This window comes from Anopheles coustani, chromosome 3 (genome assembly GCF_943734705.1).
Source record: "Anopheles coustani chromosome 3, idAnoCousDA_361_x.2, whole genome shotgun sequence".
In the NCBI taxonomy this organism is placed as follows: Eukaryota; Metazoa; Arthropoda; class Insecta; order Diptera; family Culicidae; genus Anopheles; species Anopheles coustani.
In genome coordinates this window covers 88,767,040-88,793,818 of record NC_071288.1, presented here as the reverse complement: position 1 = coordinate 88,793,818, position 26,779 = coordinate 88,767,040, and the positions used below count along the sequence as shown (strand labels likewise).

General features: G+C 42.7%; 2 protein-coding genes across 2 annotated transcripts; one reads left to right on the top strand and one right to left on the bottom strand.

The window, feature by feature from the left end:
• Positions 1 to 2,984: 2,984 nt before the first annotated feature.
• LOC131271773 (calcium-transporting ATPase type 2C member 1) lies at positions 2,985 to 12,436 on the bottom strand. Its single transcript, XM_058273301.1, has 8 exons — positions 12,184 to 12,436; positions 11,946 to 12,102; positions 11,599 to 11,866; positions 11,282 to 11,519; positions 9,584 to 10,399; positions 5,205 to 5,520; positions 4,676 to 5,126; positions 2,985 to 4,598 (listed from the first exon to the last, which is right to left on the bottom strand). Exons 1-8 carry the CDS (start codon positions 12,392 to 12,394, stop codon positions 4,353 to 4,355), a joined length of 2,703 nt encoding a protein of 900 aa, XP_058129284.1. The 5' UTR covers positions 12,395 to 12,436; the 3' UTR covers positions 2,985 to 4,352.
• On the top strand, positions 6,174 to 6,888 carry LOC131271774 (titin-like). Its single transcript, XM_058273302.1, has 2 exons — positions 6,174 to 6,182; positions 6,256 to 6,888. The coding sequence occupies exons 1-2, from the start codon at positions 6,174 to 6,176 to the stop codon at positions 6,886 to 6,888; spliced, it is 642 nt and encodes a 213-aa protein (XP_058129285.1).
• Positions 12,437 to 26,779: the final 14,343 nt, after the last annotated feature.

The following is a 26,779-nucleotide window of genomic DNA, read 5'->3' as shown; positions in this document are numbered from 1 at the left end:
TGCTTCCATAATAAATATGCGCGTGATAGTTCATTCACTTAAATAGTTTTCGTGACACAAATCTGTTTCCACTCCACAACGCCACTGCAACGAAATTTGTTGTGGTTGATTTGGGAGACCTTTTTTTTCTAAGTGAAAAGCTATGCTTGATTTCTTTACTATCTTACTGGGTTTTTCAAATTTATCATGATCTGCTTCAAAATGCGCCAAAATGGTCGGCCAATGTGTGTGGTGTGTGTTTGATTAATTATATTTTATTATTTTTGTCTCGAATAAAATCATGTTCCAATCATCATCTGTTCTCCAGTGTTTGAGAGTTTTGACTTATTGTTTAAATATTCCGATCGTCGCTAGGCGATCTTGCTGTTTTGTGAATTTGCCTTTGCATTGATGGTCGTACACTTATATGCTAAGATGAGTGGTCGATGGTTGTGATGGTGGTTGGTCGATGATTCTACGTTCAGCGGGATAAATTCGTGAACCAATGCTAAAGTGGTTGCATTACCTTAACGAACCCAATTCGCGAGTACAAACACTATCTAATCCCGTTGCTCAAACGTTCTAAATTTTAATGCCAATTCGGTGTAAATTGTGATCTCTCAATGTCGGTACATGTTTATTGAGCTGAAAGCCAAAGGTCGGGAGGAGCCAAAAGCATGACCAATTTTGAATTCCAATTCTTTAAATTCCTAACTGCAAAATCCATAAGCTCTGAGTGGATTGTAATGGAAAGAAAAGTTATAATGTGTTTGTGCTTTATTTTCCTCTTGGTACCTGGTTATGATATGTGTGTCATGAGTATGAAATTGTTTTATGTGCATCTTCAACCTTTCACTAGTTTGCATGAAGTGTTTTCATTCGCGGATGAAGATGAAGTAATGAGGGAATTTAATTTAAATTATTTGAGCTCAAAAAACGGTCACATAATAGGCTCAAGTGAATTCTTCGATTTGGTAACGATAAGCTAACCCGTAGCGGTTAATGGAGTTGTAGATTATGAGATGAAACGATAATGGGGTGAAGTTTGCTAAGAAAGCTATTTCCATTTGCAATCGATCGTTCTTCGAAGTGATCTACGCTGGAGTGACCGTCGTGCCATGGACGCGTTAGGGATGACAATGATGATGGTGGTGATGATGACATTTAAATGGGTGCATTCCGAATGGCGTTTTATATTTTTATAATCGTGCATTTGCATCAAACTACTTTCCTTCGTTTCTATTCTTTTCCGGTTTTATTGCTCGGATTTGTTCGAACATATGCTCAAACTTGTGTTCCTATTCTAATTGTGCTTTTCTAGCAGTACAGAATTATGCACAGAGTCAAGCTGTTGCACACTACTGTCTGCGCACAAGAATGGCAATGGGTGAGAGAGAGTTTGTGCGAAAAATGTAATAAGTGCGGAATGATTGGTGACGAAAAGTGAACCTTTTCTCCAATGTGAGGTGTCTTTGTCGCCTTCTGGCGGAACACTGTTGCCTCAAACGATCAAATGTGCTTAACCGCGGGTGTATGGTAGGGTGTTGATGATAACAATTTGCATCATTACCTTGTTGAATGTTCACCATTCTGCCACGGGCAAACGGGTTGCCTTGTACAGTCTACTGACTATGGCCAATGATGAATGAAAAAATGTATCTCCTCTTGCCTGAACAGGCTTCTCCGTTGTTATCAAAAATTCCATTAATTTTTGTCTTAACGCTCCCATCTCTATGCTCCCATTTCATGCTAGAAGTATTGCATTGTCGTATGTTAATGCTTCGCAAAAGACTATTCATTTGTAACTGCTTGTTCTGCCCGATCGAGGGTTTAGTTGGTTGCTGTTCCATTGCGCTACACCCATTTGTTTGCTTTACCCAGGTTTGGTTGGTGGTTCTGAACGTTTCGTTTCTTGTCTTTGATGCGTTGATGGTAAACTGTTACCGTTTATATTGCCTTCTCTTCGATTAGATCGCCACTTTAGACCGTAGATCCACTACCAATTCAGATCAACTTCAAATGTGCAACAGGTATTAGGGTGTATTTTTGAGTTTTGAAGCTTAACTTGTATTTTAAAATAACTTTCTTCATCTACCATGGTTGGACATTAGCCGGTTGAGGGAAGGAAAGAAAATTTAACTTTGTTTAGGCGTTAGGCGAGTTTTTCATTATTCCAATTAGCGCTGAAAATATAACGAAGCAAAGCACCTAAAAGAAACGATTGAAAACATGTTTCGCTGGGCCACTGAGCGGATTTTGAGGTGAAACGCAACGAGCTTAGATAATTATCATTTATACAACTGGCAAACTTTCACCTACCGGACAACTGGCGTACCCGCTGTGAAGGTGGCCAAACGGTAAAGGGCGTCGTCAATGAGGCAGCGGCGCCAAAATTCCTGCATGAAACTTCGACCGTCTTGAGGGTATGACCATCAAAAATACAGAGTACTCCGCCGGCCGGGTACATTCCATTGCCAGACGCTTCCCCTACTTCCTATCCGTTCAGGGTTTCCGATTGTCATAAGTTGGTAACCAAATGGCGAAAATAAGCGTTTGCTTTTTTCGGAAAATTGAAGTGAGCGCTCCATTTTATACCACTATTGTATGTCTTTCCATTCATGTCTCATATAGCTTTCCTCTTGCTGTTTTGTTCATGTATATTGTCATGCTTTGTGCACACAGGCCCATCCGATAGCCGCACATGATTGCCATCATTTGGTTAATTAGTTTAATTCCATCCTCCTGCGAACAATTACTAAAACAACTATAAAATAAGCCTATAGGGAGATGCTTAGCGAGTTTTATATAAAGCTGATTATTTTTAACACATTTGATTCGTACGATACCATACAGGAGCTGAAAATAAACATGCTAAAAATGAATTAAAAAAACCTATAAAAAGAAAAAAAATATCCCGGCCACGATCAAAATCTTTGCGACAACAATACGACAGAGACCATAAAGTAGAATAGAAATAATAGGATTAAATGATAAAAACCAAAACGTAAACCATTTAAAATTGTCTTCTATTTGTCTTCAAAGCACAGCCTCTCTTCTTCCCGAGCCTTGGTTGTGGTGGTATCAACGTGCCCTTGCTGCCAGCGTGTTGTCCTCTAAAGATTTGCAGTTTATATACCGTTTTTAAATACTTAACATAAATCGTACCTAGGCCGTTTGCTTAATAATACTTAACTGAATATTCTCCAATGATCGATTCACTGTTTCTGCAGCGGCGTGTAGTTGATCGTTATCCTCCTTTGATTGTTTCTTCTTCCATTTGATAAAATGATGAAGCTCACAACGGTTTTAAATATCGAAGGTTTTTAGAAGGTTTTAAAAAGAGTCAAAGCGAAGGCACAAATAATTACGAGTACGCACATAAAATTACAGTAAACATGTAAAATCATTCTAGGCGAACAGAAGGAAAATGTAAACTAAACTGGTGCAAAACAGGTCCATCGCCTATCGATGATGACTGCTTACATGGATAGTAGGCTATGGATAGTTAGTTTCATGTTTCAAATCACATGTTACAATTTTCGTCATCGCCTTTTTTCTGCTGTTCCCTGCAAGCTGCACAGCTGTTGTCTGTTACTTTCTCTCTCCGTTCCCTCTACTTTAGGTCTAAAGGATACTTGCTGTCTTGTTCCCATTGTTCTTTTGCCGTATTTTTTTTTAAATGTTCGTTATTACTGCTGATATCCAACCGCCATCAATTCAAAATTCATTCGCTTAGGAAACGTATAAATGGGTGGAAACATTTGAATATCGTTCTTTGGATACGCGATACGTACGTTTAATGCCGTCAAAGTTAAAGTGTCGTTTAGGGTTCATGAGACTCATCCACTTTAGTGACTTCAATAGTTCGACCGATAGGCGTTTTGTTCGGTTTCCTATAGAGTACGAGATGGTTGTAGTTGTTTGTTTGTATACTAACATAAATGCAGTGTAAATGTTTTTCCAAAATGGCCAAAATCAAAGCCCAGAATTTGAGCCCGGCGCGTGCGAGTTCATTTGTCGTCGATCGTCTAATTTGTGGTCGTTCCGTTTAAGTTGCTTTTGCGCCAAGAGTCTGCATCGTTTTTCGGTGGTAAGAATTGTGTGTGCTTTTCTTTTCCTTTCAGTTTAGTCCTCCTCCGGTAGTAGCAACCGTAATCGCAACCAAATTACTCTATCCGGCACGCATCCCTGATCACATCGATAGAGTTATGATCCGAACCGGCCATGTGTGGGTGTTTGACCCACACCTAGTTCCGCTGGGGGGTTTCACTTTTCCTCTCGGTCGGTTACAGTTTTGTTCTTGTATGTTTCTGCTTCTGATAGTATTTTGTTTAGTCCTTGTGCAATCTTCCAGCATCTTTGGGAGCCGTTTGTCATACGAAGTCGAGCTCGGTTCGCTTGCGGTACATTCGTCGCTCCATGGTGCGCTCGAACCACTTCTTCAGCTCGGACACGATGAAGACGCTCGAGGTGAGCGACACTAGAAAGAGGAGATCCATCGCGGAGAGCGCTTCCGTTTGGAACACCATCTGCAGCGGAGGAAAGTAGATGACCAGCAGTTGACCGAGAAGCGAAAAGCCGACCGCTAGCAGGAACATCTTGTTCGTGAAGAGACCAATCTATAAATAGCAAAAAAAAAGAAATGTTGTAGTTGACAAAGCCTTGCAACCCTTCGAGAAGGCCATTTCAAACGCACCTGAAACACGCTTTTCGTCTGCGATCGACAGCTCAGGGCATTCCACATATCAAAAAGCACGAAGCAGGTGAACGTCATCGTAGTGTCCCGGCTTGTCACACCCGTCCCGTCGGCCATCTCGCGCTGGAAAACCCACAGCGTACCGAGAATGATGATACCGGCCGACAGTAGCACATTGATGATCAGCGACTTCGAGATCATCGGTTGTTTGACGTTGCGCGGTTTCTGCTTCAGCACGTCCTGGTCGACCGGTTCCACGCCGAGCGACTGCGCCGGTGGCCCGTCCATGATGATGTTGATCCAGAGGATTTGCATAGCGTTGAGCGGATTCGAGATGCCCATCAGCGTCGAGAGTGCGATCAGCGAAAGGGCTGCGATCGAGGTACTCAGCTGAAAGCGTACAAAGTTGCGGATGTTCCAAAAGATGCCCTTGCCTTCCTCGATAGCGGCACTGTAAGAAATATAGGGAAAAAAGCATTTAGATTTCATTGCGGGTGACCAAAACGACAATCTCAGCGCGTTTACGTACATGATCGTGTGAAAATCGTCATCAACGAGGATCATATCGGCAGCTTCCTTGCACACGTCCGTACCGTTCTTCCCCATGGCGATACCAATGTCGGCTCGCTTCAGCGCGACACCATCGTTAACGCCGTCTCCCGTCATGCCAACAATGTGACCGTTCTGCTGCAATGCCTTCACGATGGCCAGCTTATGCTTGGGCGTGACACGATAGAACACGCTCACCGTATTGATCATCTTTTCCAACTGCATATCGCTCATTTGATCGATGTCGTGGCCGGACAGGGCTTGCATGTGCACAATATCTAGGCCGATTTTGGATGCTGAGGGCGAAATTAAACATAGTAAAAATTTATTTACAAATGACTAACTATCTGACGGAGAACAGCTAAAAAGGAAGTGAAAAACAAAACCATGACTAGAACATAGATATATTTTTTTAATAGTCTCAGTCTTTGTCTATGACATTATCAGTTGTCTATGATAAAATTAGTGAATTATAGTTATATTTTAGACCTCATAAAGGCATAATTCGTGCACATATCTTGATATAAGAAAGGTCTTTTTAATACAAACATAAGCATTTTGGTTCATCTGCCCCTTTTGAAAGACGAGTTCTAGAAAATAAGTTTCGTCAATATTCATAATAAATTTTGTTCAAACATGTGCACTAAATGATTGAATAACATAAATATGACTATGCTCTACCCCTCTAAAACTATAATTACTCTAAAGTACGAGAATACAAGTGTAGGAAGGAAGGAAGAAATATCGTAGCACGGAAGGGAAAAGGTTCCGGTTTCACACGAAATGTCTGTCCGGTTTTTGCAAGTTCTGGCCAAGGGTGAAACCGGTAAACGTTTGGTTTCGGGCGTAATGATTCCACGCGCACTGGCACAACCATGGCACTATAAAAGCGACCAGCAAGTTGCCAGTAAGACATCATTCGCAGAGCGCACTCGAAACAATACGCACGATGAAAGTTGTAAGTATTATTCCTTCGCAGCGCGGTATATTTTTACGATGCACATACTAATTTCCTTGCCCTCGCGCTACAGATAATCATTCTTTGCTCGCTGGCGGTGGCGGTATTGGCCACGCACGACCTCAACATCCCGGTGCCGGTTCCGGTGCCGGTCCTCAAGAAGGTCCCGTTCGGTATCCCGAAGATCCAGCACACCAAGGGCGAAATTATCAAGCACGTTCCGGAGCCGATCATCAAGCGGGTGCCGGTCGAGAAGCACGTTGAGGTGGAGAAGGAGGTCGAGGTGGTGAAGCATGTCCCGGTCACGAGGGAGGTGGTCGTCGAGCGCCCGGTCGAGGTGATCCGGGAGGTGCCGGTCGAGAAGGTGGTCATCGATAAGGTCGAGGTGCCGTACGAGGTGATCAAGCACGTGGAGAAGATCAAGCACGTCCCGGTCGAGAAGCACATCGAGGTGATCAAGGAGGTGGAGGAGGTGCGCGAGATACCGTACAAGCGGTACGTCTTCAACAAGAAGCCCTACCCCGTCCCGTACAGCGTTCCGGAGGAAGTGCAGGTACCGTACACGATGCCGGCGGTGCCGGAGCCTGTCGTCATCCCGGAGCCCGTACCGGAACCCGCTGTGACGTCGCTGAAGGATAAGTTCCATCATCTCGCCAACGACTACATGCCCGATCCGGTGGGTTTGTTTAAGAAACTTGTCAACTAGGTCGGTAGCGATTGATAAGCTCTGGTGCGCCACATTTTGCACAACAAAAGTTAAATAAAAGTATTTATTGTACAAAAACGAAACCATTACTGCCTTTGCCTGAACATTATTTGCCCTTGAAAGTGACAGATACTTAAAAAAAAACACAAATATTTCACAGGAAAGATTTTGGTTTCAATCGGACGTCTTGAATTTATGGATCACAAAACTGCTCATTGTATTTATATCCGAAAGATAACCGTTAATCTTAATTTAGGTTATAAACAGCAGAGAGTGTTTACTGATTTTACAGCATAATATAGATAGCAGCAGATAATAAAGAAATCAATCAAAATTTATGAAATTAAAAAAAATATCAAAGACTCGACAGTGATCTTTAAATAAATCCGAAAAATGTTTGCTAAATTCATGTTTAATGTGGTTATGATTAAATGGTAGAGTCTGTTAGATGTTTAGCAAATTGCTTTGTGGCAATTTTGAACTTTGGCTTTGAAAATCTGGCCTTATTAGGTGAACCACCAGTATAAAGTCTACAAATTTTCCAGCTTGTAAATATCAACGGAATGCTCTAAAGCAGGGGTCTCCAAACTCTTTTTAACGTGGGCCGCATTGGGTGGAATAACCGTAGCGTTGCGCTACATGTTCCCTGCTCTAAAGGCTTAAGACACGTTGATGCGTTCTACAGGATCAAAACATTAATTTCGATGTTGCTTTTAGCCGTTAATAAATTATTTATAAATTACAGGCAATTTATGCTAACTAAAAGTATAGATATTAAGTACTCTTTATATAACGAAGGCCGAAACAACAAACATTATGCCATGCTTATCGAATCAGTAGCAAAAGAAACAAATAGTAACAATTAACTCTGGATTCAAAATATTCGAACGAAAGTCAATATGTACTGTAACAATCTATTAAATAACATTCTTTATGATACTGAAATGAATAGTACGCTGTACGCAAAACAGAGAATTCGTTTGGCCTTTTATTTTATAAAGGGAAACGAATTGTATAGGTTAGAACTTTACATTATTTAATTTTATTTAAATTTGACACGACTGAAAAGGTTATTGTTTAAGGTATAAAGCGATTTGCCACCGTCATTTGATTTTGCAGATCACAAAAACCATTCTAATGCTTAGTCAAATTTATCAGAATATTATGACGTAAAGATGAGAAACGATTTTTTCAAATTCACTACAAACATTTGTCATGCACCCTATATATGAGGAATGATTTGATTATACAGAATTAACAAGCAGAACGATCTGGCTTTCATCCCAAAGCTTTTCAAGTGATCTTTTCTTTTGATTACGATTCTTTATAGGTTAGGAATGTGAAAAAAACTAATTCTGCCTTCACGAAATTCTGGGTATCTTTGCCAAAGCCCAATACTTTCCGTGTATAATGTATTCAGTATTGAAATAGATACCTTTAAAATAAACTTTCAAATAAACCCACTTAATATAATAAAAAATGCTTACTCTAGCAATAAACCGCCATATTAGCAAAAGCTTTCTCCAGACGAATTTCTGGCACCGTCCATCATTGGAACACCTGCGGCTATTTAGCAAAGCTAACCTGTTTCGGTGTTCTGAAAAGTATGCTCCCTTCCGTAACCGTTAAGTAATAGTGAGGCGCATTCCTTCAACATACCGATCATGTAACCCAACGCGCTTGGGAAAAGGCCACTGCACCACGTCCGGATGTAGCAGGTTTCAACCTTCCGATCCAAAAGAAACCGACACACAGCGGACAGTTGGGTCACCGAAAAGGTCAGGTATAAAAGCGTTTGAGCCTCGGTAATGACACTTATTAGCTGCTCAACTACCAAAGAATACACATCTTCGAGGAAAGCCGCAGTGGTTCGAACATAAAATGAAACTGGTGCGTTGGTGGAAATCGAATTCAATTTACTCCGAGTGCATGTGTTAATGGTCAAATCAAACAATTTTCGTTTGCAGAATCTTTTCTTCGCCACGGTGGCGCTGCTGTACGTGTCGTCGGCCCAGGCAAAGCTGGTAAAGGTGGAGGTGCCGGTGGAGGTTAAGGTACCCGTGCCACACATCCAGCACATCGAAAAACGTGTCTCCACCATCAAGGAGGTGAAGGTACCGTACATCCAGGAGGTCCCGGAGGAGCACATCGTGACGCACGTGAAGGAGGTTCCGGTCATAAAGGAGGTGCCGGTCGTGAACGAAATCACCGTGTACCGTGATGTGGAGGTCATCAAGGAAGTGCCCGTTGAGAAGGTGGTCCACAAGCGCGTGGAGGTTCCGGTCGAGGTGGTGCGCGAGGTGGAGCTTATCCGTGAGGTGCCGGTGATCAAGGAAATCCCGCACGTTAAGGTGGTCAAGGTGATCAAGGAGGTACCGGTGGAGGAGGTTGTCGTGGTGGACCTTCCCGTGCCCGAGCCGTACCCGGTGACGGTTCCGATTCACGTCCCGGTTCAGGTTGAGGCTCACACCTTGAAGCTGACCAAGCTGAAGAAGTTCCCACACCTGCACACCCTCAAGGGTTACCTTGGCTAATTGACTGAGTTGTGCCAAACCCTGCCCCTTTCCACTATACCCATCCTTGTTTCCTTGTCCAATCATAAAAATGTATTGCACCACGTTCGTGTCAATAAAATAAAACAGAAAGCTAACTTATTAAACAAAAAAAAAACATAATAGAGACTTTTGGAACTTACCAATGGCCATAGCCGTTTCCTGCGAGTCTCCGGTGACCATCTTCACCAGTACACCGCTGGCGCGCAGCATTTCGATGGACTCACGCACGAGCGGTCTCGGCGGGTCAGTTATTCCCACCAGCCCCATGTAGACCAGATCCTGGAAGGACGAACCCCGTGCGATGGCGAGCACGCGCAACCCTTTGCGCCCGATCTCGTACGCCTCCTGCAGGAACTCGGCTTCGTTCTGCTTGCTGAGCGTAATGGCTTGCCCGCCGTACCAGAACTTGGTGCACTGCGGTAGCACCATCTCGATCGCACCCTTCACGAAGTAGATCTCCTCCTTGGTGTTGGCGTACTTCGGCACCGCCTTGACGGCCATCATTTTCTGCTCCGAGCTGAACGGATACTCCTGGATGCGCAGGTAGTTGTCGGCTGCCGAGTACTGGCCGTTCTTCATTGCCGCCGCCAGTAGCGCACCCTCCGTCGGTTGCCCCAGCAGTGTGTCGTTCTGGATGATGGCGTTGTTGCACACGACGCCCGCCTCCAGCAGCTGGCTGATGCTGGTTTTCGCGTTGTCCATACTGTTGCACTCGCGGATGTGAATTTCACCGTTGTCATTGTACCCGGCACCGGTCACGTCGGCCATGTACCCATCGGACGTAATGATCACCGTGACGGTCATTTCGTTTTTCGTGATCGTACCGGTTTTGTCCGAGCAGATTACGGTCACGCAGCCGAGTGTTTCCACTGTCGGTAGCTTCTTAACGATGCAATGCCGCTTGGCCATTCGCATCACGCCAAGTGCCAGCGTCACCGTTACAACAATGGGGAGACCTGAAGAGGAAAAATGACACTCATTTCATGAACTACAAATTACAAAATGTTTAGTGATGAAAAGAAACTATTCCTCTAAATTCAATCATTCAACTGAGTTCCTAACTAAACCCATAAATAGGAATACGATGGTTGGGAGCTTTAATAATAACTTATTACAACACTTTGCCTTCACGTAATAAACTTGTTTAAAACAATATAAGGTCATAGATTATATAATGGATAATTTATACAATTTATGTTTGATAGATTTTATTACTAGTAATTTAGAAGATTTTTTCTATTCCTACACTCATATTTTCCTTTACTTGGCAATGAGGTAACAGATCTTTTCTGGTCCAATTACTTCATTTTAAAGAGGAATTTAAAGAAGTTACAATAAAAACAGGAAAATCACTGGGTTATGGTATCTTCTAGCAAAAAATAAACAATGAAACCCACTGTTCTATGTAGAAATACGAGAATGATTCATAGATTAAGGACAACGGAAAGAAAATGCACCCGTGTGTCCGTTTTTGGCGAGCATCCAGAATAGATGTCGTTCGCTCCGATGTAATAAAAGAGGGATTCGAAAGAAAGGAAAACCCAAAATGAATGCATGAGTCACGCGACCAAACTACGAACAACTAACAGGAAGGAAGAGTCATAGAAAAATGTTCCTAGTGACTATGATTTATCTGCACCAAAACAGAACAGAACAGCGCTGGAGGAAAATGTTTTGTTCTACAACCCTTGAGGAAAATAAAACGTTGTAATTGGACCATGCCCTAGCCTTCACAGCAAGGGAACTGTACAGTGAATTGAAACAAATGTGGGAGGTCAACTGGGAAAAGAAAACCGATGGCAAGGAGCCCAAAAGCGGGACTCGTATGTAACACTTACCCTCGGGAATGGCGGCCACGGCCAGGCTGACGCTGATAGTGAACATCTCCACAAGCGGTTTGGCCTGGATCCAGCCGAGCAGCATGATGGCGCCGATAATGCAGAAGGAGTAGAAGCTCAGCTGAGCGCCCAGTATGTCCATCGATTTTTGCATCGGTGTCTTTGGCGCTTCCTCGGCCTGCATCATCTTGAACACCTCGCCGAACTCGCTGTTTTCGGCCGTACTAACTACGATACCCTGTGTGTGTTTGTAGAGGAACATTTGAATCCCCGTTAAAGACGACACTCCAGCGTTACTAGAGAAGGATGTTTCGTACCTTTCCATTACCGCACCTAACTAGCGTGCCCATGAAGGCGATGTTCTTCATGCTGGCGTGGTTTTTGGTGTTGTTGGCGTTCAGCACCACCTCAGCGCTCTTGCGCGCCGGCTCCGTCTCGCCGGTGAAGCTCGATTCGTCGATCGACAAGTCGAACGCCTCGAACACGCGAATATCGGCCGGGACACGATCGCCCACGTTCAGATAGACGATGTCGCCCGGCACCAGGTTGCGGGCGAGGAACGTTTCCAGTCGTCCTTCCCGTAGGCTGCAGCGGTAAGGAACAACAAACGAATGTATTCATTACGATCCGGTCCGGCCGTGAGTTTTCGCAGACGATCGCTTACCAGTGACACTCCGGAGGTACCAACTTTTTAAGCTCCTCCAAACTCTTCTCCGAGCGATACTCCTGGATGAACGCCACCGTAACGACGATGATGATCGCGATGGTAATGCTGATTGCATCGTCAAACTGTCGCATGCAGGCACTCACGACGGCCGAACCTAGACACGGAAGAAGAAAAATAGGGATCATTGAGAAAGAGTCACTTAGAGCTCGAGACACTTCGACGCTTGAGAACTTACCAAGCAGTAGCAATATCAGCGGGTTTTTAAACTGCTGCACGTACTTCATCCATGGCGGTTCGTCATCCAGCGCGTTCAGCTCGTTGTAGCCAACGATCTTCGTGCGGCTGTTGGCCTCGGACCACCGGAGCCCGGTCCGGACATCGACCCGCAGCCGAGCGGCGACCTCCTGTGCCGAGTAGGCCGACGATTCGGCCGTCGACAGGAGCATTTCCTTTTCCGTGTCCGTGTCCGTGTTTGTTGCTCCGCCACCGCCTCCTCCTCCACCGCCGCCACCACCACCACCACCACCTCCTCCTCCGCCGCCGGTGTCAACGGCCGCGCTACCACTCTGTGACGATGAAGAACAAACATTTAGAGGTTAGGGTATTTACTTTTGATATTTGATTTGATATTATTGGAAGGGCATTAGTGTAGGAGAGATGGGTGGTACGCAAAATCAAACCATGCTGCAACAAACTTTTTACCAGTAGAAACACGGGGGAAAGTAACTTGACAAGTAAAGTTTAAAACAACTCCAAACACATTCGTTTATGGTACAGTCAGAGGCAGATCAAAGGGAAAGCAAACGAAGCAGCTGCTTGAGGCCCTGATCTGTCGAGGTCCCTGTAGTTTTTGCCCAAAATTTAATGCAGGAATTATTTTGCCAATAAGCTGTTTGTCTCATCAAATGCGTGAAAAGTTTGGGGATTGTGTGGAAAATGTGAGAAAGATGCAACTTAACTATCTGAATTGAGTTTTGATGAATAGAAGGTAATTAAACATCACCTTATTTTGGAGTAAATAAAAATATTGTGGCACTAACTATTGTGGTATATTTAAAAGATAAGTTTAACAAAATATTTAAAAAGAGGAAAATTTTCAATATACTTCGAGGATAATGAAATATGGATCAAAACATAGAAATAATGCTTATGGTAACTTTTGCTCTTTCAAACATTTAACAAAAAAGGACTTTTCCGTTTTGAAATGACAAAAAAGTTATTTGATTAAAGAGTAAAGTAAATTAATTCTTTAAAACTTTCCTTCGTAGAAAAGGGTTGTCTGAATTCTCTTGGAAAGTTGTTGAAGATTTTGTATGAAATAAACAAAAACAAAATGAATGAAATAACAGGAAAGCAAATTGTAGTTGAATCTAAATTTGTTAGCTTTTCATTGTTCAAACTTGATTGAAATTTAAATTAAAAAATGTGTGGTGAATGTGAAGAGTTTTTTTAGGGCCTTCAAATTAAAGCTGCTTGGGGCCCCTGGAACGCTTAATCCGCCACTGGTCAAAGTAAAAACAATATAAAATAAACTAACGGAAAATGTAAAAATCCAGCAAGCGAAAGAGTTGGAATGTTATAAAAGCACAAAACGTAGCTCAACCAGGAAAAGCTAGAACAGCCGCATTAAATGCTTCATTAGTATGTTTTTCTGTGCTCAATCGATATGGAATCTATCCGAAATCCAATTCGAGTCACCGCAAAACGATCACAGTTTCACCACGTGCGAGGAATGTGCAAGTAGTCTCTGGCGAAAAAGAGATCCTCTGTTGTTTTAAGCGGACACACGGAAGAGACAATTTCGGACCTTATGGCGGATTTCGACGGGAGATTTCCGAAGTGATTCAGAAGCTCGCGGACTGGATGGCCATCGTAATCCTACCGGCATTTTCACCCATCTGCACATCGACCGATACGAGGAGGATGATGGCTGAAACCAGCGAAATGTACCGCCTAATCCCGTGCCGACCCGGCGTTCTGCGAGATGGACAGAAAACCGGCTGAGAAATACCCCGTTTGTGGTAGACATAATCTGTCCATCTAGTGTTTTTTTTTGTTTCCCTTACTATGTGGGAGATTTAACGCCCAACGTGGAAGTTGGAGCGGCTTTATTGCCGTGGACTAGGTTCCGTTCGGCGGTTTAAGGGATTAGTCCAGGGCCTAATCGAAAGCGAACCGATAGAATCTATCGACAACTCGATTCGAATCGATATGGTTTTTATGGCCATCGAAGTGCTGTTACAGTGCACGGTGGTTTCGGATAAGATAAGCGCGCTGCGTCTGATCTACGTTATGAATTTAGCAAAAGTAAAAAAAAGAGGTCGTTTAATCACCATTCCACACAACGTTCGGTTTGTCATAAAAAGAATTTCAATCGATGATTCATGGCGATTTATTTGACCCCGAAATGGCCAAACACGTTTTATCTAAAGCTGTACAAAGATTGGAGATATTTACTGTTAAATCTGAGTATGCTCAATATATTAAAATATGCGTATTTAAAGATAAGGTTACTTACTTCCCGTCTGATAAGGGCAGTTCCATCCGGTGAGACCATACGAGACGAATAAATATTTTAACTTGCAAAACGATGTTGAACAAGTAACATATCTACTTGTTAATTTCTAAACATTCACTAGTTTACTTTTTAAAAGAATAGTTGTTTGATAAATAAAAACATTTCTATTAGCACTGATTTTTCTGTTATTGCTTGTCCAACAATACTTCCAGCTATAATATTTTAAGATTGTATACCTTCACTTTGAATATTTGAAAAGTTGATCAATCCCTTCTGTTGAAAACTTGTTCTTATTTTGTTTTGTTCAGCCACGTAAATAATGAACATGTTCTTCACGTTTGCAAACGGTAATCTGAAGCCAGGGAAAGGCTTGCATGTGAAACTTTTCCTCTCTGAGAGGAAGAACAGCGGGGGGAAAGTTTATTAAGTCTACTTAGCATTTGATATACAACCAGTTGCTCGAAACGAAAAACTGCTCGTTTGGAGTTCCGAACCTTTGGTCCAAACCACCAAGAATAAAGTTTCTTGTCCTCGGGTACATTTTAATTATTTACAATCGCTTGTTACCCCGTTGCACCGTTTTACCATATGCACGGTTTCCGAGTTGAATGTACATACTTTTCCTTCTTATTCGTCCTCCGACGTGAGACAGCACTCGAAATCAACAAAGAAGAGAATGAAAACAAATAACATTGCAGGGATCGATTGCACGAAAAGTTGCCAAACTCTCACAAAGTTACAACTGCAGTCACGAGGATCCACTCTGGCCATGACTGGAGAATTTTCGAAACTTTTCCCCCCACGGTTTCCGGATGCCGACGGAAAAACTTTTACGAACAACCTTATTCATTCTCTCTCTCTCTCAAACTGTCTTGTTTTGCGTCTTGCACCTTTCTGTCTTGCATAAACTAAGATTTAACGAGACAACTTATGGAACTTCTACTCTACCTATATATGTGTGTGTGAGGAATCCTTTGACATTCCTTCCCGAGCACTGAATGTGACAGTTCTTGACGATTCGGAAGGTACGAACGGAAGGTAAACGGGAAGTATAATTTTTCATCACTTTCCACATTCGTAAGGTTAGGCGATGCTATAAAAGTGATATGAAATAGAAACGGAAGTGCGCAGAAGAATTGCAGTGGGTGCCGTATGGGTTGCAAATGCGGAATCCCTCCGACGGGTTTCCCGGAAGACACCTTCTTGCTGGCAGTTGTCGACGACAGCAATTGCAGCAGGAGGTAAAAGGTACAGCAGTACCTGCTCCCAAGGTAATGCGACCTCGCATTGGCAATTTGTCGTAAAATATGTGCCATAATCATAACGGTGACGGCAAACGAAGATGATGAATGCGTCAAATGCATGCACGCATCGACGATGGTGGAAGGAAAGGGCGTTATTGTGCCCGGAAGATAAATAGTTTTTGTGGGAAGGTAATATATGATTGCAACCTGATATGGGAGCATCACAAACGGAGCGAATAACAAAATTTTTGTCATGTGTGTTTGTATGCCCATAGTAAAAGAAAAATGTTAAAGAATTTAATACAAACAAAGGTTTCAACAGAATTTATAATACAGGGGTTCATACCTTAACTTATAGGTCAAATATTTAAATTGTACTTTTCTCAAAAGATGTTTATTAATAAAAGCTAAATGATTTGTTTTACATCAGAATAACCCTCATTCCCTCCAGAAGTAAAAAAACAAATGGGAATTGAAGATGCCGTTGAAAATCGTAAATCAGCAATTGGCTCGTTTAAAACGCAGTTTCATCCACCAAATTATGAAATTGAATATTAAAATATGCAATATTTATTTTCAGTTTCACAATGTATTAAAAATTTAATTTTTTTTAAATACCCATTTTGAAAAGGAAACCACCCAATTCAAAAACAAATCAATTGAAGAGACATAAAACCTACTAAAATTCACAAGATACCCCATTTGAGAGTACCAAAATACTGCTCCTATTTTAAATTGCTACGTAAAACTTTGTTTTGAAAGACAAATGGAATCAATTTGTTTTTTTTTTGTAATGTAAATGTTGATACCTTCAAGCTTTTTCTTCGCATTAATAGCCTTATGTCTTGCTACTTGAGACATCCTGCCGGGCACACGTTTAACTAACGTCTTTCGATAAATTTCACCAGAACACGCGTCTCCTGACAGATGGCTTTCTCACCCGGCCGGAGAAATAATACCTCCGTGCGTCATCCACACCCAGCACCAGGTGGTGATGGTGGTGGTGAAGGGCTTAGAAAAATGATTGCTGTCTTTCACTTAAAGGGCTTAGCTACCCGCAAGGGATACGATCCCATCGGTACCATCGAAGCGGGGCAAAGAGGCGGCGGTAGAACATGCAAAGGTAGTTCCGTCGAAGAAACGTCGTAAGGGTTCTTGTAATTAGCCAACGCACCGAGAGGCGCATGTTGCTGTTGTTGACTAATGAGCAGAGCGCGCCTGTCGGAAGTTTAATCTTCCGTGGGATGAAACAAGCCTAGCATGGAAATTGTATAACTAATTCTAATTACCGCTAACCAGGTCGCTCACGCTCAAATGCTGACGGCTCAATGGGATACCGGGGGTTCCAGCAACGAGCTTCCAAATGTGACCAAACAAATCGAGGCAAACATCAGATAAATGAGATGACTAATTAGCAACGTTGTAAAGAAGTTAAACTGAGTTGTTCGTGCGTGATTTGTTTTCTTATTTCTTAATATTGTTGAAAGCATTATTGAAAGCACGTTTCAAAAAAAAAAAAAATCAAATTGAAAATATCGTTTTTAAAAATTACTTTTCCTGGTAGTTTCCTTTCTCTTTAGTTCATTGTAAATCTGAGTAGTTCCACAAGTCATTCATTACGGCAGGTATGTCACAATGGACTGTGATTGATCCCTCTTTTCCGGTTAACCGTATGCTCAAGGGTTCACTTCTCGCCGGTTTCCAATGTGAATTAATTTGCATACTTTCACCCTCGCCGTTCACTTTTGTTCCCTGCCACCCTCTCTCTGACTTTTACGATTGAATCAGGTACCAACTTCCTCTAGCTCCAATACACACACCTTCCCCCCCAAAGGTGAGTAAATGAAAAGATGTGAAAATTATGGGTACGAAAGGTGGCACCATCTGATGGAGAGAGAAAAATGGAAAGGAAAGGAACAGCAGCTTGTTGCTTTCCTATTACTCGTGCCGTTTTCTGCACGTTGATGAAAGCTTATCCGGCACCCGTTTGCCCATTTGCAACGAACGACGTTTTCTGTGCCATTTCCATAAATCACCAGGCGCCTCCATTGGGGAAATATTACCTGAACAGTTCCAACCATTCGAGGGAAGTAGAAGAATGGCAATTTATCCTTCCCATCCCAGCACCGGTCTGAGCTTCTGTGATTGCAGAGGAGGTTTTTTTTTATTGGATTTTTATTTTATTTTTTACTCTCTCGCGTTTTAAAGTTAGCATCTATTTTGTTTAATTTTCCCGCCCGGGATTTAGTTTGTTGATCGAAAACGGCTTAAGGGAAGGTTGTTTGAAACATAATACAGGAAAGCACCAAGGAGCGATGGTGGGTAATGAAATTTTTTATAATTTAATCCACCACCGCGGTTTTCCTCGTCCAAAATGTGTGTGTGTTTGGTTCGTTGGATTTTCACCTAAAGCGAAGGTCTTTGGTAGACGTCAACCGTGCGAGGATAATGACTTACCGAGCCAAGGAGAACAACAGAATAGAAAAGGGCTTCCTCTACCACTCGGGAAAAAAGGGTGAAGGAAAAAAGGCAAGTGAAAAAGCTCTGCAGCTGTAGAATGGATTGCAGGGAGGCACACCGTGGGAAAACACGGTAGAAAGGGAGGTAAAAGTGTATAATTGAAGTTGAAAAAGACTGGAGAAACACTTTGCCGTCCCGCTGGTGGTGTGCGTTTGTGTTGCGCCCGAGCGTCCGAAGGCAAACGAGTTGAATTTCTGCGGTGAAAATAAGTCAGTAATAAAGGGCAACCTCTCGGATTGCGCATGCCACACTTTCTGTGCCGGTTCGGTGACAATTGTACCACGACAAGAGCGTCAGAGGGAGGTTTTCCTTTTCCTGTGTGCGAGTGTGGAATAATCGGAATAATTTCAACCGGGGGACGGAAGCGAAACTTTTCGCAGGAAGTACCGAAAAGCGGAAGGGCCCGCATCCTTCGCATCCTTCGGTTCGTTGGGTGAACCCGCACGGAGGACGCTTTTCCACCCAGTCGAATGGATGATGACCGACCCGAAAGCGACGAACCGTCCGGTGCTGGAACTTTCCACTAGCAGAAGGTTGGCGAGTAAATGAATTAAAGTTGCCCCACACAAAAGTTGCTTTGCCGTACATAAGAGGATACCGAGTGACACACACACAGACACACAGACACAATTAGAAAGCTTTAACAACCCCCGCGGGAGGGTAGGTCTCAACAAATAAAGTCTCCAGTGGAAATCGGCCGTGGTGATGGAGTGAAAATTTCCAGCCTGATTGTTGTTGTCTTGGTTGGTGTTCTTTCGTTGCCCTCATCCCTCCTCGGCGGGTCAGTTCGTTTGCATAATTGATAAACTCATTGCCTTCTCGGGCCCCTAAGGGAGCACCCCGGTCGGAGTTTCGGAAAACAACCTGACGCCACAGGCATGGAAAGAGAGCTGGACACCCAAGGGTTTTCCAGTAGTGCCGAAAAATTGCCCACTTGGCAATTTCCCACCCTGCAGTCGGGGAGGCAGAAAACGGGGAGGTGGATACGGAAGTTTGTGAGACAGTGTGGGACAGGTCATTTGCAACTGGTGTGGTGAGCAGTTCCAGCACAAAGTGAGAAAAACCATGATGTTGATAAAAGAGTTTTGAAAAATGAAAAACAAATGCAGAGGAAATCGTTTATGTAGAAAAGTAGAACCTAAAGGAAGCACCAACATCCGGATGGTTAAACAGGTGTCACACACTAAAACCTTCGCCTGACACATAACCACAATTTATTGCTTTCGCCATGTGGTACAAAACAAGGAAGACAAATAAACTTCATCAACACACTCAAGGAATATTAACACTTTATTATTTCCCTCTACCAATAAAAAAGTAACAACACACACGCACGCCCGAAGACAAACACACACAAACGTTTTACAACCTGCTGCAGAACGGAAACGATGGTCGATGGTAAAATTCTCCCACTTTCGGGCCGCTGGGCGAAAACATGGGCGGCAGAAAGGCAAACATGAGGCGCGGTTTGATGTGATTTGGGCAATATAAATTAGTGGAAACTGCGGCCCGGGAAACGAGCGTGCTGGAAAGCGGGTCTTCCGAGAAAGATTTAATTGGCCAAAAATTAACGTAATTACCAACCGATTGGTTTGATTGGCGCGGGTCGCGAACGCCGTCGGGATAGAGCGTCAGTCCCATCGATAAACAATTTCTTCTAGACGAAGTTTGTTGTTAATACGTGAATCAATTATTTATAAGAAGCATAACATTACTTCTCCTTGTTATTCTGATGACAAATTCCAAGAAAACATGTTTCATGTATATAGAGAAAATCGAACTTTGAGCAGATTAATTAAGCCTCACTGCTGATCATCATTAATCCGTTTTTGTTCACCATAGTAAAAACACTTTTTTAGTTGAGAAGATCAATTTTAATCGAATAAATTTCTATGTAAAATGTCCATGGTTTTAGTTTTTTCGAGTTTAAAAACAATTTTTAGATTTCTTCGCTGTTAGAAAAACTTCCTAAAAACGAACATTTTTCGTAGAGGCTAAATTTACTAACTAATAGAGCCTCGAAATACTACTAATAGAGTCGAATGACTGCTAATTTTAACACATTTTATTCCCGCATGAGTTTGATCTTAATCTTTACAAATTGCGCTCCCATAATGTTTTTTGAAACTCTTCTTCAATACCTCAAAAATTGTCAACATTGAAAAATTATAATGAAATTTCGACACCTAATGGTTTCCTCGTGCAAACCCAGCAAACCAATATAATATGTTTAAAAAAACAGAAACATTGTTTTGAGGAATTACAGATAATAACAAAATATTTCTTCAGGTCATTGTCAATCATATTTGACATATTTTAGAATAACTCGTTTGAAACATTTGTTCATGAAGAGTCAGCGCTTCAAACCGCACGGCGGCTAGAATCGCAGCATTATGCCGATCAGGGAAAATCCGCAAGAGTTTGCAAAATACTTCGAAAACATAATTTACTATTGTTTGCACGCAACAAGCGGGAATTAGGGAAAGCGACGGCGAAACAACATTTAAACGAATCCCTCCTTCCCTCCGTTACCTGAAGCCGGCAAGTTTAAATCCATTCGCACGTCGGCGGTTTACAAACATGCCGGAGAAAGAGAGAGGGCGAGAGAAGGAAATGGTGCGTCGAGATCTCGGTCGGGACGGACGGGTTTTGTTCCTGGAGCTTCCCTGGAGCCGGGCAATGCAGATTCCCATCACGAAACCGGCTTCCCAACGAGACAGCAGCAAACAGAGGGCTTTCGCAAACAGAGCCCGGCCGGTTTTCTGGTCACACTTTTCCTTTCCACTCGCAACGGCAAATGTTTGCCATCGAAAGAGGGAGCGTTGGGTCGCTCAGTGTCGCTGAGGTGACATCGTTTTTCCTGCCAAACATAAGTGGGAATGGTGGGTTACCCTCGCTTTCCCACAAACATCGGGAAAAACGCGACCCCTTGCGTGGAGCATGAGACTGTTTTATCTCTCCGCTCGACGCTTCCGGCGGAACGAAACCGAGACCGGTGGCCAGTTTTTCGTGCGGTTCCATGCGGTTTGAGATAAAATGTGAACGGGGGAAACACGGGAGTTTGTGGCGGGGGATGAGTTTTTCCAGCTCATTGTGCTACAACCCACCCCCGGTAGAGGGCGGGGTTCGTTGTTTCGGTCGGTTTGTTTGATTTTGATCCTGTGCAAACTTAACGAATCGTTAGGTTGCGGCCCGGCGTCACTTTCCTCCTCCCGTCGTTCCGTTCCATTTACCATCGGGACCGTGCACGAGGCGCAACGACCGAGGGTAGCAATTAAATATCGCTCGCGAACAAACTGCGCCACAGGGTTCGGATAACAAAACCCGTTCCGTTCCGAAGGGCAAGTCCAAGGGCGCGTCGGGGAAAAAAAGGATTTAATTTCGCAAAACCTCAGTTGAAGCAAAAGTACGAGAAACATGAGCGAAACCAAGGGCACTAGAGGTTACCACACCCGACAAATATAATTCAAAGAAATCGGCTTGAGCTTAGATAAAGTATGACATATTGAAAAACATTACATTTTACAAGCGACAGTAAAATATAATTTCCGCTGTAATTGACAATCATCACGAGGCATCGCCCGGAACTCGGAGTGAAAAAAAGGAATGCTTGTCTCTTATCCACGACTTTGAGGCACGTTGCGAACATCAAACAATTTGTAAGAAGACATTTTGTGGGTTCCATAGAACAAGCAAGGCAGGCAAACGAAAACAATCCTACAAAAGCAACAAGCAGCGACCGGACGAAGAGTCACGCAATTATCATAATTTACCGAGATCCCCACCGACGGTAAGCCCTTCGGTAAGCATTGTGCCAAGTGCGGCGTAATGGATGGTTTTAATTTGCTCTCGCATTTCTGTGTGGTGACGGCGAAAAAAGAAAATATCCTTCCTCGAGAGATCCTTTTTCAAGTTTCCAAGGTGTGTGTATGTTCAGTAGAAAAAAAAAGCTCCGCCTGCTTCGTTTGCTAAGTGCAAAACTCAAAAACGCAAGAAACAAGTCCGAAGAAGTAAATTAAAACAATTAACAATCCCTCGGAAATGGAGAAAAGCATGCTATGCCCTCGCCCGCGGAGCTGCCTAAGAGTTTCTTCGTTGTTCGAGGAACAATTCGGAACAAGTGCAGTTGTAAGCAATTGGATTAAGTTATCGAAAAAGTTAAAAGCCAGTTCGATTTTTAGTTTCGAAACGCTACAAGCCAACCACAAAGTGAAAAAGAAAAGAAAAACGCAATGGGAAAGGATACGGAATCGGAAGCTGAAATCAGAAACAAGTTGTTTTATCGAATGGAAAAGTGAAATAAGCGCAGCGGGAGTCCTTCCGGGCACCGGAAAATGGTAAAATTCAAATTTCGTTCTCGCCGCAATTGAATCTGCGAGCAACAATAACAATACTCAATACAACCCACTGCGGGACATTTGGATCAAGTTAAGGGGAGAGAAGTGGTGAGTACAAAAACAACAACAGGAAAATAAAAGAATGCACAAATAAAATAACGGCAAGCAAAGTGGAAAGTTTTCCGAAACGTTTTCTTTTGCCGCTCATTTTCGTCCCCGGAGCGAAGGGAAACAAAACACGCTCCTGGCAGTTTTTCCGGAGCGCAGTAGGGACCGGTTTTTCTGTCCGACAGCGAAAACAACATTTCAAAACAATTGGTGAAGAAACAATGTTTCGGTTTTTTGTTTACCCAGCTTCCTACTTTACTGTTCCCCGTTCTAACCTGTTTGACGACGCCGAGCTGCAGAAGCAGTGCAAAGGCTCAAATCCAATTTATGTTTTCGGTTTCTTGCCTTTTTTGCTCCTCCAGTTAATGTTGCTTCCATTTTTTTTGAAAAAAAAGGAAACTTTCTTATGGCGCTGGCCGACACAAGACGATGTGAATAGCTTTTCACAGGCAAATAAACATGGTTAATGTGGCTCGCTTTCGTCGTTGCTTTCTCTCGGGTCGTTCGTCTTGGATCGAGCGATTTGAAAGATACTCCCCTTGGAGGATACTCATCGCAGAACCGAGCCACAATCAGCATCAGCATCATCGTCGCCATCATCGTCCTGCATTTCCGGAGAATCTGGTCGTTATTTCCCCCCTAACGCTTTTATTGTCTCTTGGCTGCAATGTCACATCCTGTTGCATTTTCCACTAACAGTTGTGTCTTTATGCTTTTACCCCATTCCTTGTTGAGATTGGTCGTTGTGCTCTGCGGTAATGGTGTCCAGTGGTAACTTCACTTCACGCCAGTTTTTCACTGTTAAATATAGAATATAAACCAAAACCATACCAGAAGCAGCCCATAATGGTTGCAGAAACCCTCTCTGCTCGGTAAGTGGTCGCTAATGAAATAACGCGCAAAAAGAATATCCTAAAGTAGAAAAGGCAAAAGGTAGGATAATTTTATTAAGATGAAATAAAAACCGAATATCCTTTCTAACACTAATATCCTTCGAATGCGAATATCCTTCCAAGGCAATAGATAACGCCATTTATCTAAGATATATAAGCTCAAAAAGTAAAAACAAATATTCCGGACTATATTTTGGGGATTTGCTTTTACACATTTAAACATATTCCAATGTTTTCAATTCTTATAATAGTTTTCTAGTCCATGAAAGAATTGAAGATTAATAGCGACATACGCAGTTACGCCGAAGCAACAAAATGTTATTATAAAATTTTAATGTGCCCTTTTGATATAAAACATTACATTGAGCTCTCTTATAAATGTAAAGAAATAGAAGGAAAAACAAAAAAACTTTAACATACAAAAGATAAGCGAAAACCCTGGCTAAACCGGATGAAAAGTCCTTGTTGCTTGATTATCACCTTGAATCATGCTGCTACCCAACTACCAAAATAGTTGAACATGAAAGACATTTTTCTTTAGTGAGAAAAACATGCCTGCTTTCGTGCTTCCTGGTTTGCCATCTCAGTCCCTTTCTCACACAATTTTCTCGTTCGGTTTTTCCATCAACAAAATGAAAGGACCCACACGAAAAGCCTTTCTTTGGCCTTTGCTAAATGTGAGAAGCACAAGATGCGCAAAACAACAAACGCGATCCAGTAGTTGAGGTGCTGCTACAACATATTACGGACCATTTTTTCCTCCTTCTTCACAGCTGATGCTGAGCTGATGGATTACATAGCGTCCGAAGATCCATGTTTTTGCTCTTACATCGGTTTAGTGTGTGTGTGTGTGTGTGTGTTTCATTTTTCCCGGGAGTGGTGTGCTTTCAAGGACTAGACTAGAAGCTGCAATAGTTTTCTGAACTCGTTATCCGTTGGATGTTCTAATGGCGTCAACATGCGCACATAGTAACTACAACGCAGTGAGGAAAAAGGGAAAACTCATCCCTTTTGTACACTAAAACCACCCGCGATTGGCGCAGAACCAGTGCGAGAAACAAAGCTGACGTTGATGACGACGATGATGAGGCTGCCGTTGAGTGTAATGAGGAGAGGCGGAAAAAGTAAAATGGCTTCAGCAAAGGCGGAAGAAAATGAAACGATTCCCTCAGCAACGGGGCTAAGAAATTATCGTAGAAGATTAAGCGAGCGCGAAGCTTTAAGTTTTTCTTCCATTGCCTACTGCTCTCCGTTTTTTTCCTCACCGAGACACTAACTAAGGGAGCTGAAATAATCTCCTCTTTATCTTTCTCCCTTCAATCATCCGGAGTCCCGGACTCCCGCCCTCCGCTGTCGCTGTGTTCCGTGGTGACAGAAATGGAAATGAAGTAATTGCAATTGTGGTAGCAATATTAAATGAAGCCCTTTAACGACGAGACATCTATTTCGCTGCCTCCCGCGCGAGTAAAAACCGAATGGAACCGAAATGGACCAAAAAATAAAGGTCCTTTCTCAGTATTGTATCATCAAATTGGTGCGGTTGTGAGGCTTTGTGTCATACTCAAATGAACTTACTTCATCACTTTCCCATCAAATGTCAAGTGGTTTCGGGATGGAAGCAATGGAGCTTCTTTAAATATTTGATCAAGTGATTAATGTTGATGACGAATTAAATTTCTTCCGAAACGCTTACCATACTTTACAGATTATGCTGCAACATATTAAAAAACACACCATCTTCACTTCACATGTTTATTTATTGGTACTTGTTTGTTTGAAAACTGTGCCCTTTAAATTGTAAAACATAGAAGTTCTATTGTTAGTATAGTTTGGAAAAGTATTAAATTTTTAGTTACTAAAACCTTTTAATCTAGTTTACTGATATCCAATTGCGTATTGTACAATAACATTTATAGCAGGAACATCTGAAGTCCAAGGAGTGAAATACTTTCCAGAAAAGCGTAGCCCGTCTGCTCTGTCTGAATTCTGCGTCATAGTTGTCATAATTTCACGCACGATTTACAACGTAAACGAACCTGACAGCATGAAAAAAGTAACCGACTAAACCTGAGTAAAGTGAAAATGAAACGAATTTCCAACACGCGAGCATATCAGACAAGATAAGAGGAAAAAAAAGAACTCACTTCCATGCTCGGAAACAGCTTGCATTCTGTGTTCCGCACTGTGGTTAAGGAAGAATCTCTCAGAAATATGGGAATACCACTTCCGGGCGGAGTGTATTATGTGTTCATGCGGTGTCTGCTCGTACCGGGAGTTTAGGCCATGGCGATGTAGGTACCGCTTTTAGCGAAAAAAATCAAAAAAGAGCTGAAGCGTCCCCTGGGGAGAATTGGCATTCCTCGCTACCTATTTATTCCGCACCGAGTCAACTACACCCGGGGTTGTGGATTTGCAAATCGTAAAAATAATTCTCCACCGTAGCGTTTAGGGGGAACTCCTGAGTCCTCCCGAGAGCGCGGCAGCTCGAGGAAAGATATTTTAATTAAAGTTGTATGGTAGATGAAAAATTCGTTCAATTTTCTGTCGCCGGAAAGGCGGCTATGAATGTGAAAGGGGGTCGTGGAAGGGTGTTTTTCACGGGCTTACCTCAAATTCCACGTGGCTGATTTACCTACCCGAACTTTAGGAGAACCGTACCACTTGGAGTAGATTGCATAGGACCTACGCCCCGTGGCAAACCCAAGGAGGAATGGTTGGAAATGTCAAGATGTTGGCTTCACAGTTATCTCAATCAACTTTTACCCGGGCAATAGTTGAAGAATGGAAGCAACAGTAGATTGGATTTTATGTACTTATTCAAGTCCTAAACCGAAAGAGTTGTAGAGAGACTAAAGACAAACTTCCAACTACCAAGAATGGTGGTATGAATGGTCTCTTGGAATCATATTCAAGGAGTTACCATCTGGAGCCCGGGTTTGATAAGAGGAGCTATTCTTTTGCCTATTATGCAATTGCGTGAGAACTGTCTCGAATATTGCCTTATTTCTTGGAGTTCATCAACATGTGATAAAATCTTTCTCCAGCTTTCAACTTCCGAAAAGTTGTGAATCAAACCATTCAACATCGATATCAGCAAATGAAAATCAAACAAAAATGCTCTTCAAGAAAATTCACCCATCCGTTCCTTCCTGACTCACTCGATACTAGAGGCACGGATATCTCCGTATCGATAAGGGATAAATCCATCCAA

What these genes read in the sequence shown, in the direction of transcription:
- LOC131271773 (XM_058273301.1), bottom strand. Translation starts at nt 12,394, where the DNA reads ATGCTCCTGTCGACGGCCGAATCGTCGGCCTACTCGGCACAGGAGGTC. An exon ending in GTACCTCCGGAGTGTCACTG is followed by an intron (nt 11,867 to 11,945) that starts GTAAGCGATCGT and finishes TTACCGCTGCAG; the next exon opens with CCTACGGGAAGGACGACTGG. An exon ending in AGACGAAAAGCGTGTTTCAG is followed by an intron (nt 4,599 to 4,675) that starts GTGCGTTTGAAA and finishes TGCTATTTATAG; the next exon opens with ATTGGTCTCTTCACGAACAA.